This window comes from Lutzomyia longipalpis, chromosome 4 (genome assembly GCF_024334085.1).
Source record: "Lutzomyia longipalpis isolate SR_M1_2022 chromosome 4, ASM2433408v1".
In the NCBI taxonomy this organism is placed as follows: domain Eukaryota; kingdom Metazoa; phylum Arthropoda; class Insecta; order Diptera; family Psychodidae; genus Lutzomyia; species Lutzomyia longipalpis.
In genome coordinates, this window is record NC_074710.1 from 10640733 (window position 1) to 10653991 (window position 13259).

Sequence of the window (13259 nt, forward strand, 5' to 3'; positions counted from 1 at the left end):
TTATTTCTAACATTTGACAATTAATTCTTTTTAACGTCTTTTTTAATGTTAACATTTTTTCATGAATATTGACGGTTTTTTTTTAAGTTTAATGCATATTCTATTCTAACGTCTGACGTTTATTCCAATAAAAAGTTCTTTTTTTTATCTTTTGACGTTCTTTTCAAAGTTTGTCGTTAATTAAACGTTACAATGAACGTTGATTCCATTTGAGTTTCTTTTGTGACCGCACATATTTCCCATTGACACGTATGGAATTCTCCACTGGATTTCCTTGGAAATTCCACATGTAATTGGTTAATGGAGCGGGGAATTCTCACATTGTCAAAAAAAAGCAAAATATTGCGCGATTAGGTGTGGGAAGATTTTCCTAATTATCTTCCCTCTTTCGTGATTTTCCTTTGCATGTGTTTTGTTGAAAAAACTCCTGGCCGGATGATGGGATCGTAGGGTATTGCTGGAGTTGAGATTATGTGAGTATAAAGGGCAGCAGAAGGAATCAAATGTGGTGTCTGCTTGTCTGTCTGTCCTGAAGAAGAGGTGGATGAGTCAGAGTTTTTTCTTATACCAGCAGATTTCTCCATCGTGACGAAATGTACTTCACACTCCATCACGATGGTGGTACACCAATACGGGTGGAATCCAGTACGGGTAGGGAGTATGCTGTGCGTCTCTGTGCCATCCGGAATCGCGTGTGTATCCTCACATCACGCCAGGAGCTCCTCTGTGGGGATCTTGAGGTGGACACAAGTCGCCTCAATTGTCGCCTTATCCGGGGGAATGTTGTGGATGTGGACAGCGATGGGAGTGACATTTACGTCGTTGACACAAATGGGATTGTGTGGAGTAGCAAATGGTGTGGCATGGAGGCGAAAGAGGACATGACATGGCATGAAATTCCCATCCCAAATCCCCGTACCTGCCCCCATGGGATGCGCAATGTCAACGAGAGTATTCGTGTTGTTGCTGTGAGCTGCAATCACGACGGTGTCCTCTTTACAACGCGCAATCGGGAATTGTTTGCAATGGGAGACTTTGGGGAGATTGCTCAGAGTGACATTCCCATCCTCGTTGAGTGCTTTCGTGGCCTGAAGATTCTCCAAGTGTCCACAGGAGAGAATTTTGCCGTTGTCCTCACCCATAAACGTCTCCAGCGTGAACGGCAGGATAATGGGAGTGAGGCAAGTGATGCCAGCAATGGGTTCCTCTGCATTGACTGCCCAAAATGCGTTCCGGATGTCAATCATCACCTTGCTGTGCACTCAAAGGTGACCTGCGGGGTGAGTAAGAGCACCACTGAGACATCAATGGCATCCAGTCCATGCCTTTCGGATACCTTTGATGCTGCCACGATGGATGATCCCCACAGTGCCTGTGCCGAGGAGATGTCAACAACAAAGACTTCTGTGGGACATTTGAAGATTCACAAAGATGCTGCGATAAATTTCCTGCTGGATCTCTCACTCTCCAGCGAGGATTATCTCATTGAGGCGGGGAAACAGACAAAATTGCTCAAGGAGAACGTTACAAATATCACAACGATGGTGTATGAGGGTGTGAGGACACTTTCGCGTCATATGAGTGGATCAGATAACAACGATACCGTTGTGGAGGAAGCCACAGCTGGTGCTGTCAATGGGGATGTCAGCCTCTCGGAGACATCAAGCATTGACATGGGAAGCACTGTGGACCTCCCATCGGAGTCCGGAATGGAGGGAAGAATGGCAAAACTTGCCCGCCTCGGTGGAGCACTTCTTGCCACGGAAGTTTGGTGCTTCGGTAGCGTCAATCGCGGGCAACTTGGCACAGGAGATCATATCAAGAGAGCGCGCATTAATGCTGTCCTCGGGCTTGGAGGACAAGGTGTTGTGCGTGTGGACAGTGGGAAGGAGCACAGTATGGCCCTAACACTCGATGGTCGTCTCTACCTCTGGGGCAATAATGCCCACAGACAAATCTCCCACGAAGATACGGAAGATTTTAGCTTCCCGCGACGCTTTCAACTTGCACACGATGGGAATGTCCTGGGAGCTGCCTGTGGAACTCAACATTCTGCCATTGTCATGAATGACCTCACGGTGCACGAGCAGAGTGACCAGCAGGAGAATAATCGAACTTCCGGAGTGTCTCCATTTGCAACAGCTCGTGAAATTGTCGAACGGGAACCCCCAATGGGTACACTACAGCCCGTCTTGGCGTCCGGTAGCTTCACCCTATTCAATCACATTGTCTTCGGGGCCATTGCAAAGCATCTCACGGCTGAACAGAAATTCCTCCAGGATGCCCTTGTAGCGTACAATTGTACCCTAAAGCCATTCCTCAAGCGTATCAGTGGTGTGGCCTACAGTGAGATTTTTGATGCCCTCTGCCAGAATTATCTCACCATCATCCACGTGGCGGCGCTCAATGTGAAAAGCTTGCTTGAATTTGGACACAGACGCATCACATGTACAGATATTGTGGTCATTAATAATTGCCAAGAGATGATTACCCTCTATCGTGGCTACACGAAGCGCTTTTGTGACGTAATGTGCATCCGTGGATACCCCACAATTGAGATGTTCACCGAGAAATCCTCCAAGGAAGTCCACAAAATCTTCTTCAGGTAAATTTTTTTTTTGAAAAAAAAAACTCAAAGGGATTTAAGCTGAAAAACATCCTTTTTGGTTGTTTGTAGACCCTTCCGACGGATTTGGGCATTTATCGACATGATCTATGACCTTGTAGCCCTTGAGGAGATTGAAGCAAATCGCGAACTCCTCGATGAGCGACGTACACAATGGGAGAAGTTTTCAAATGAAAAAGACCTGGCCATTGAGGAAGCCGAGAGGACCCTCCGTTTCTGGGAGCTCAACCACAAGACACCCCTTGCGAAGCTTCAATCCCCCGACCGGCGACTCATCCTGGACTCAAAAGAGCTCAGCTTGAAACGTAGTCAAAGTGCACGCTTCGCCAATCAATGGTTTATCCTCTTCTCGGACTCTCTGTGCTCCATGTCGGGGCATCTTACCATCTTCCCCTTGAGAACAATGTGGATCACCTCAATTACTGATGGGGAAACGCGTAAATTTGCCCTGAAGGTCATCACCCCAGAGGAAACTCTCATTCTCTGTGCTCAGAATCATGAGGATAAAATTATGTGGCTCGATGGGATTGTGGGGAGTATCAAAAATTGCCTGGGAAGAGTATCGGATACAAAGGTGAGTAAACTACTTTGGCCACTATTAAGAAAGCTTCAGCTATTTTTTTTAACTGAAATAATTGTCCAATATCTTCCACCAAATTTACTTTTGCTAATACTTTGGTCATTTTGACTAATTTATTTGTTTGAAGATGTTTAAGAATATTAGTTGGTGTTCCACTTCGTGGCCAACACCAAGTATTGTAATCGTCGGAAAAACCGACCACCTCAGATCGGGCTCAAACTTGGTATGAGCACGTTTTAGACATCCCACATTACGAAAATGGTGGTGGAAAATTTTTGATCCGGCCGGCCTGCCGGCCGGCCTGCCGGCCGGCCGGTGCGCTATACTTTGTCTTATAGCTCGAGAACGGCAAGAGATAGAGACTTCCGGTTTGAAGTTTTCTATAGAAATGTGGGTGTAAAATTTCATTTTTTCGCATTTTCAAAATCCAAGATGGCCGCCGTCCGCCATTTTGAAATACCGTCGACCAGTTCCCTTAAAGCTAGAGGTCTGAAATTTTAGTATGTTGTAGAGCTCAGTGAGACGTTTTCATCAACAATTCATACTTGAAAATCGGTCGAGCGGTTTAGCAAATATGGCGGCCTAAAGCAAAAAGTGTTTTTTCGATATAACTCGAGAACGGCTTGACCGATTTTGACCATCTTGGTATCAAATGAAAGGTTTCGATAAGCTCTACAACTGTCTAGAACATTCCAAGTTCCAAAAACATCCGCAAGAGGCGCTAAAAACAAAAACAAAAATTGCCTAACTTTAAGGGGCAATATCTCCGAATCCCCATCATCGATTTTCTTTAAATTTTGATATATTGTAGCCTGACTTAATATCTTTCACCAGTCCGAAAATGAAGAAAATCTATGTCGCCGTTTAGAAGATATAGCCATTTTAAAAATTCTTGAATTTGAAAAGTTCTAAGAGCCATATCTCCTGCATTGCTTAACCGATTTTGCTAATTTTGGTATCAAATTAAAGGTTTTGTAAAACTCTACAACTTTCTAGAACATCAGAAACCTCTAAAACCATTCCTTCGGGACAAAAAATGCCAAAAACTGTTTTCGTAAAACAAAAAACCGCCATTTTGTGTTCTGGAGGTGACCTTGAAAATTATTGAAATTTATGTCAATTTATAGTTTGTTTCAATACCTTTCCAAAACTAGTCAAGAAATTTCTGTAGGTCTTATAGAACCAGAGATATGACCATTTTTATCCATCAAATTGCCGAATTTTACAAAGAAAAATCAACTTTGCCTACTAATTCTGCTCACAAATAGCATTACAACGCATAAACAAACTTCTACACGTTGTGGGACACCAACTCTTATAACTGGACGCGTTATGATTGACTTATTTACCGATTTTGATCAATTCAAATAAATGAAGCACTCGCGCAATGTAAAACTGGAAAAAAATCGTTTAAATGACTAAAGTAAACAGTGAAATAGAATTTTAGCAAAATATATTCAGTTATTGTAGCGAATTCTTTGTACTAAATATCACAGAAGTTAATCAACAAAGGATGAAAACGCCGATTTCATTATGGTCTAAATGACTGAAGTTATTTGGTTAAGATAAAAAAAATTAAACAGTTAGAGAAGTAAAAGTTATTAAGTGAATGAAAAGATATTATAGCAAATTGAAACAATTAATTTAGCAGAAGTTAATCAATTAACTTGAATTGGTCAGAAAGACAAGTTAATTTATGATATTTAAAAGAATAATTCACTTAAATTATACTCTTTAAAAAACTGAAGTAATCAGTAACAATCTTCCGCCATTTGAATTGTCAAAACGACCGAAGTCCTTTAGTGAAATTGAGAAAATAATTCTGTTAAATCACATTGCGCGAGTTCTGCAATCATTTAAATTAATTTGGTCGTTTTGATCAATCGAAATGGTAGCAGATCGTGACTGATTACTTCAGTCATTTAAACAATTTTTTTAAGGAGTGAAAGAAGGAATTACAACAACTAAACAAAAGAAATCCACTAGAAAACGATTGCATCAATCAGTTAAATAAATAGAAATTATTCAATTAAAACACTCATCAATTTGAATTTTAAAGAAAAGAATTTAATCATTTAAATTAAGAGAAAATATTAGTAAAATCAAGTAAAATTAATAATACTAAAAAATATATTCAGGTAAAAAAAGAGCTAAAGTAATCAGGCTCGATCTTCCCCCATTAAAATTGGTTAAAACGACCGAAGTCCTTCAGTAAAAATGACAGACTAATTCAGTTAAATCACATTACGCGTGTGCTTTAACCATTTGAATAGGTCAAAACGGCCGAAGTATTACAAATGGTTGCAGTAATCTCGCAATGTGATTTAACTGAATTATTCTGTAAATTTTACTAAATGACTTCGATCGTTTTGACCAATTCTAATAGTGAAAGATCGTGACTAATTAGTTCAGTCATTTAAGCCAATTTTTTTAAAGAGTGTAATTTAACTGAATTATTCTTTCATTTTCCTATATTCACTTGTTTTTTTTTTTACTAATTCAAGGTAACTGATTAACTTCTGCTAAATTAATTGTCTCAATTTGCTAAATTATCTATTCATTGTTCAGTCTATTGACTTTAATTTTTTATTTTAAGCAAATAACTTCAGTCATTTAGACCATAATGAAATCGGCGTTTTCATCCTTTGTTCATTAACTTCTGTGATATTTGGTACAATGAATTCGCTACAATAACTGAATATATTTTGCTAAAATTCCATTTCACTGATTACTTCAGTCATTTGAACCATTTTTTTCAAGAGTGGTTTTTGATTTGCTTGTGATTGTTGAACTTTTTTTCCTTCTCTCCTCTTGTTTGCAGGTGCCACAGTATCGGAATGCTAGCTACCAGTTCAGTGAGAAACATCCCAAATTCCCGGGGGCTAAATACTTCGGTCGATGGCATTTGGGGCAGATGCACGGGATTGGGCATTTGGAAATGTCCGATGGGAGGGTTTACAATGGGCAGATGAATGGTGGAGAAATTCACGGCTATGGGAGGATGTTTACGCCAAATGTGGGCATCTACGAGGGAGATTTTGAGCATGGAAAATACAATGGGTACGGTGTCCTTGAGCATCACAATAAGGCCACGTACGAAGGGAATTTCCGTGATGGGCTCTACTGTGGCCATGGGACACTCATTGGCGAGCAATTTACGTACGTTGGTGAGTTCAGCAATGGCTCCCGGCATGGCTACGGGGTGCTCGATGACAATATAACGGGTGACAAGTACATGGGGATGTTTGTTGAGGGCAAAAAAGCCGGTCTGGGCGTTTGTGTCACCATGTGTGGGGATTACTTTGAGGGGAACTTCGTGAATGATGTGTTATCAGGTGAAGGAATAGCGAGTTTCGAGAATAGTTCCTACTACGAAGGTGAAATGACCATCAATGGACCAACGGGACGTGGATGCTTCTATGTGGGGAATCGTGAACGAAGAAATAGCACCGAATGCCCCATTGATAGCAATGGTGATGTCCAGGAGATTGAAGGAACAATCTTAATGGGAAATTTATCGGGAACGTGGCAAGATGTAAAAATTTCCAATGGTACCCTTTCGATGCATCAAACATTCCGGAAATACTCACAAAATCTCGGAAGGTACACCATTGAGAATGATAAGAAGTGGAAGAGTTTATTTGATGATTGGCACATGCAGCTTTTTGGGCAGGAGCGTCAGAATTTGGAGAATAAGCAAATTTGGGGGAGGATTGCGTGCTACATTACAAATTCCAAAGCAAAGGATAAACTCAAATCCGAAGGATTTATCACAAAGAATGCATATTTCTACCGTAAGACTGATCTAAGTGGAAGTTTAGATAAGTTATCGTTGAAAAGTGCTACAGGATCTCTGGGAAAGTCCTCCGCCATGGGGAAAGTGGGTCCACTGGATTTGGGGGATGTTTTCCATCCACTCACCAGCAGTCCACACCTCAAGGGGGCTACGTCTACAATAATGGATCTGGGGGCATTTAGTCAGAAGCTCGAGGAGAAATTTGACGGACATGAGGGGGGAAATCGAAGCTTCTCACCGTCCGAAAGTGGATCATCGGTGCGTGGGAAGAATCCCACATTGGATTACATTCCAAATTTTGGCATAACAAAGTGCGATCAGGAAGACTTGGAGGCAATTCAGGAGTACCTACGCGAAGCATTTCGGGATCTCAATCATCCCCTGGGGGTGCTCAATTCCAAAATAAGTCATTGCTTCTACTCCTCGTACGGATGTTGGAAATTCAAACCAACAGCCATCCTCCATCGACATGCCATGCAAGAATGGGAATCAATCTGCAGGCGTATCTTCAGTATTGTGTGTCGAATGTTTCCCGCAATCGTGGGCACATCCTTCCGGAAGCTACTCTACCCAATTCTCCTATCAGAGGGCATCTATTCCCTCCTCTTTGTCTTGTATGCCAGTAAGTGTAGTCATCGAGATGAAATCTACAGACAACGAATGATTGGGTGCGACAGGAAGACAGATCAGGAGTTGGCCGTCTTCTTGCGAGTTGATGCGTAAGTAATAATCTTCTTTTTTTTTGCTTTCTTTCAATCAATTTTTATGGGTTTCATACAACAAAAAATATTTAGGTACTAATTGTAATTTTGAGAAAAAAAAACGTTAAACATTTGAATAAATGTCAAAGGATAGAAAGATAAATACATATGTAACGTTAGAATCAGCACTAAACGTCAGAATAATTGTCAAATAGTAGAAGAAAAAAACAAATATCTGAAATCAGAAGAAGCCTAAAATGCTGAAATAAACTTTAAATGTCAAAATAGACGTTAAACGTAAAAATTAAATGTCGAACGTTAGAAAGGATAATGTCAAACATTAAAATGAACGTAAGATAGAAAAGAAATATTTGACGTTAGAATAAACACTAAAAATCAGAAAAAACGTCAGATATCAGAAAGAAAGTTAATCGTTATAAGAAACACTAAATGTCAGAAAAAAAATAATTATCTGAAATTAAAATTAAGCTTCAAGCGTTGAAATAAATTTTAAACGTCAGAATAGACGTAAAACGTTAAAATAAAAATCATTTTACACAAGAAATGTTGAACGTTAGAAAGGATAGTGCCAAACATTTGAAAAAAAAAAAACGATAAATGTTAGAAAAGAAATTTCAGATGTCAGAAAAAAATATTCAACCGTAAAAGAAACTTAAAACTTTACAAAAGATCAGTTAATCGTTATAATTAGTTGGTGTTCCACTTCGTGGCCAACACCAAGTATTGTAATCGTCGGAAAAACCGACCACCTCAGATCGGGCTCAAACTTAGTATGAGCACGTTTTAGACATCCCACATTACGAAAATGGTGGTGGAAAATTTTTGATCCGGCCGGCCTGCCGTCCTGCCGTCCTGCCGGCCTGCCGTCCGGGACTCTAAACTTTGCCTTATAGCTCGAGAACGGTAACAGGTAGAGACTTCGGGTTTGAAGTTTTCTATAGAAATGTGGGTGTAAAATTTTATTTTTTCGTATTTTCAAAATCCAAGATGGCCGCCGTCCGCCATTTTGAAATACCGTCAACCAGTTCTCTTATAGCTAGAGGTCTGAAATTTTAGTATGTTGTAAGGCTCAGTGAGACGTTTTCATCAAGAATTCATACTTGAAAATCGGTCAAGCCGTTTAGCAAATATGGCGGCCTAAAGCAAAAAGTGTTTTTTCGATATAACTCGAGAACGGCTTAACCGATTTTGACCATCTTGGTATCAAATGAAAGGTATTGCGAAGCCCTACAACTGTCTAGAACATTTAAAGTTTCAAAAACATCCGCAAGAGGCGTTAAAAACAAAAACAAAAATTGCCTAACTTTAAGGGGCAATATCTCCGAATCCTCATCATCGATTTCCTTTAAATTTTGATATATTGTAGCAGGACTCAATATCTGTTACCAGTCCGAAAATGAAGAAAATCTATGTCACCGTTTAGAAGATATGGTAATATGAAAAATTCTTGCATTTTAAAAGTTCTAAGAGTCATATCTCCTGCAGTGCTTGACCGATTTTGCTCATCTTAGTATCAAATTAAAGGTTTTGCAAAACTCTACAACTTTCTAGAACATCAGAAACCTCTAGAACCATTCCTTCAGGGCAAAAAATGCGAAAAACTCTTTTTTTGAAACAAATATTCGCCATTTTGTGTTCTAGAGGTGACCTTGAAAATCATTGAGATATATATCAAATTATAGCTTATTTCAGGACCTTTCCAAAACTAGTCAAGAAATTTCTGTATGTGTTATAGAACTAGAGATATGACCATTTTTATGCATCAAATTGCTGAATTTCACAAAAAAAATCAACTTTGCCTACTGATATTGCACACAAATAGTATTTCAACGCATAAACAAACTTCTACACGTTGTGGGACACCAACTCTTATAACTGGACGCGTTATGATTGACTTTCTAAAACAAATTATTTTAAGCCTGAAAATTTGAATGGTACATTAACCCTTGGAGGATCGATATTTCTAACCATAAAACTTTTATTTTAATTTTCTCTCAAAAAAAAAAACATTTTTTCAAGTTTTCTTTCGGCGAAATTGAAGTAATTGAACTTCCCTACACGTAGAATTTATCACGTTAAAATAAATTTAATTCTATAACGATTTAACAGTTGGAGGACAAAACTGGTTATCACTGCCAATTTGACTTTTCTAAACCGTCGCAGATTAAAGTCTATCCAACTTATCTCGATAAATTTTGCATCTATATGAAAGCAATTTTGTATTACTGGAAGTTCATTGAAAAGAAGTCTGAAAAATCTTTTTCTTTATAATAGACAATTTAGCTCAAAGTTTGAGGTTAGAAATTTGTGTCCTCAAAGTATTTCAGTGCGCGTGAACTTAGCAAAGAACTTATTTTGAGCTCAATTTTCTTTTTATTCTTTTCGGCCTAATCAATTAAAAAAAGGGTAAAATAAACATCTCTCTCTCTCTCTCTCTCCAGTGTTAAAAAAAGTCGATTTGGCAACGGTGGCCAGCAGAATCCTCAAAGGGTTAAGCACCCCTTTATATTGATTTCTGCGGCTACACCTTTGTATTAATTTACGAGAATTTTCTTTTACAATAAAAAAAATTTTTCAGGGAATTGATGCCAATGATAAAATGCAGCTACTTTGATGATGCAATTGGATGCTTGAAGCAGGTCAAGGACAAATACTGCCCAATGGAAATGGTCATTCTCATTGAGAAAACCTTCCAACTGTTGGAGGATGCAAAGAATGAATCTGTGGGTGCGCAACATACCCTAAATGCCGACAATACCATCCCCCTTGTACTCTTCCTCGTTCTTCGCGCCAACATTCAGCATCTTGGCGCTGAAATTGCCCTCCTGGAGGATCTTCTTGGTACGGATTTTGAGGCACTAATGCTCGGCTATACGGGATACTGCGTAACCACCCTCAAAGCGGCCTATCAGCACATTCTAAGTGATAAATTCTACCAAAATTGACACAAAATGAAACGAAGGCAGAAAAAGAACTTCTCTGTGCAATCACAGCTTATCATAGTGATAAAAAAATATGTATATAAAAATTACAAAATATTGTTGAACTATCAAAGTGTAAAAAGAGTCTAAAAAAAATTGTTGAGTTGTATGAAAAGATTAAAAGAAACTGTGAAAAACTATTTTTTTGCATTTTAACTTCATTGCGGGGAGTGCTGACGGTAAGTCTTTCAGGTGAGAGAAAAGAAAACGAGTCAACAAGTTATTAAATAGACGTTTTTTCTTTCTTTTTATTCTTGTTTTTTTTTTCCTTCTGTAGTATATAATAATTATATAATAATAATAATAATATATAAGAATATTTACAATAGAAAAAGGCGATATAAGAGTGTGATTATGTTGATTTTTCTTCTTCATTCCTTTCGCTCTCACATTTTTTTGTTTTTTGATATTATATACTTTCTTTTTCTTTCAAAACTTTCTTCCCATCAGCAAGCATTCTTTCGTCCTTTCGCATTTTCCCCACATGCATTCCTCATGATTTTTTTTCTTTCATAAAAGTTTAAAATAAATAGAGAAATAATAACGCTATGAAAAATTCTTTTCATGTTATTCTTCGTTCAAGTTTGAAGTTTTCTTTTGAAGGATAAATGAATCCTTTTAACATTTTCAATTTAATTTTAAACTTATTCTTGTTTCTACAAGAATTATGAAGGAAAACTTGGAAATTCAATTATAATTTGTTTGAAATAGATTTTTATTCTTTTTAGAAGTAAATAATTCATTTTAAAGTAAAGAAGAAAATGCATTAATTGCGCCATATCTTTGTCTCTTGGTTCAACAATATATCAAAAATTGATTCTTTTTAAATTGAAATCTGTAAAAAATTTTAAACTTTTTTATTATATTTTGATTTTTGTAGCCTCTGCGCAAATTACGAGAAAAGATGGCCTAAATTTTGAGGAAGACCAAATTCTGCTTTTATTCGAAAAAATAATCCAAAAAAAAAAAAATCTTTTCTCCTACAACTGAAGACCCAAAATTCTGGGCTTTTGAATACATTATATAATTTCAAAATGATATTCATCTCGTACTACGTGATTCAATACTTATTCTTGCAACTGTTCAAATGACTTTCAGCGCGCGACTTTAAAGTCTCCTCTCTGTTCATTGAATGTAAGTACAAAATTGTTCTTACAAATTAATCCCACCTTCCTTTCTTCTTCCACCCATTTCATTCCATCCTGTGTCGTCCTATTGAGTCACCCTCTTTTGTGTTCTTTCTTTGCAACAAGAAAGCTTTTACGCCAATCAATCAAAGGACATTCTGCATCATGATTGCACTATACTTTTCAGCTTTATGTTCTCTGTGCTTTTTTTCTTCTTTTACAACTTTTTTTTTACTCTTGAATTAACTACGACGCTCCTTGAAAATGATTTTAAAATTGAGAAAATAAAGGCTTTTTGGAGGGTAAAACAAAGTGCTTGCAAATCACACTCATTCAATCAGAAAGAATCATCACCCAAAAAGAATCCCATTTTTTATCTACTATTTTGGCAGTTTCTATCTCATCGCGTGCACACAGAAGACAGCTAAATTTTCTTTGTTTTTTTTCTGGAAAAATATTCTTACATCAAATTGGTTTTCATCTAATGCTTTGTTATTGTTCTATTCCTTTACAGAGAGTGGATTATGGCGTTCAACGAAAACTTATCTCAAAAATTTCTCATCTTCACTTTTCCATCAACAATAAATAAATTTTATCTCTACCAGAATTTCAACAACAATTATATTGCTTTTGCTTTTTGTTGTATTTGGTGATTTTTCTTTTGATTAAAGAAAAATAAGAAAGAAAAATTAAAAAGAAGAAATTATTCTTGAAATCTTTTGTTAATTTCTATTTTCACTCAAATTCCCATATTATTCCTTTTCTTTACTTTACTATTTAATCCTTTTTGCTGTCTTTCTTGGATCTTCCCTTCCACGTAGAGAAAAAAATCGTTCCTCTCTTTTGTTCATTTAGGTATATAGCTATGTACCTATTATAAATAATTTTCAAAAATTATGTGGACCAAATCATTCAATGATTCCTCCCTCATTTTCATACTTCAATAAAATGGACTTACATAGATTTTTTAATATATCTATTCATTTACGAAATATATATTACTATATAAATTACATTACTTAATTTTACGTATATTTTATAATATAATAAAATATAATATTATACATTACAACAGTGACGAAAAAGTATTTTCACATTTTATTGAAAGGAGAAAATATCTGAGAATGTTTTATTTTTATTTTCCTGACAATATAAAAAAATATATATTTCGTAGTTTTTTTTTTAAATTTTAACGTATTTTTTAAGAAAAAAATAATTTTATAGAAATGTAAAAAATGTTTTGTTTACACAAAGAAGTTATAAGTGAGGTTAAGTTAGGGCGAAAACCCCAATCATGTCAAAAACTACCTTACTTAGCTCCAACAAAAGGTCTTTAATTAAGTATATAAAAAATTCAAATAAATTAAAAATTATCCCGATTTTGGAAAAATACTTAAGATTAGGATTTTTCGTCTTTTAACTTTAGT

The 13259-nt window shown here is 36.9% G+C and overlaps 2 protein-coding genes across 3 annotated transcripts in view; one reads left to right on the forward strand and one right to left on the reverse strand.

Moving 5' to 3' along the window:
* LOC129796209 (mitochondrial uncoupling protein Bmcp-like) overlaps positions 1-13259 on the reverse strand; it is a 590308-nt gene that overhangs the window by 417344 nt on the left and 159705 nt on the right. The gene's annotated exons all lie outside the window — the stretch shown is intronic.
* On the forward strand, positions 300-10845 carry LOC129796026 (alsin homolog). Of its 2 annotated transcripts, none has more exons than XM_055837674.1 (5): positions 300-473; positions 572-2605; positions 2678-3200; positions 6028-7721; positions 10303-10845. In XM_055837674.1, the coding sequence occupies exons 2-5, from the start codon at positions 594-596 to the stop codon at positions 10667-10669; spliced, it is 4596 nt and encodes a 1531-aa protein (XP_055693649.1). In that variant the 5' UTR covers positions 300-473; positions 572-593; the 3' UTR covers positions 10670-10845. The 2 variants fall into 2 exon arrangements, with proteins under 2 accessions (XP_055693649.1, XP_055693648.1); XM_055837673.1 differs by having other exon boundaries at positions 303-473; positions 575-2605.

Excerpts from the sequence above, each read along its gene's own strand:
- LOC129796026 (XM_055837674.1), top strand. The coding sequence starts at position 594 with ATGTACTTCACACTCCATCACGATGGTGGTACACCAATACGGGTGGAA. Across the intron at positions 2,606-2,677 it reads GTCCACAAAATCTTCTTCAG|ACCCTTCCGACGGATTTGGG; the intron begins GTAAATTTTTTT and ends GGTTGTTTGTAG. Across the intron at positions 3,201-6,027 it reads GAAGAGTATCGGATACAAAG|GTGCCACAGTATCGGAATGC; the intron begins GTGAGTAAACTA and ends TCTTGTTTGCAG.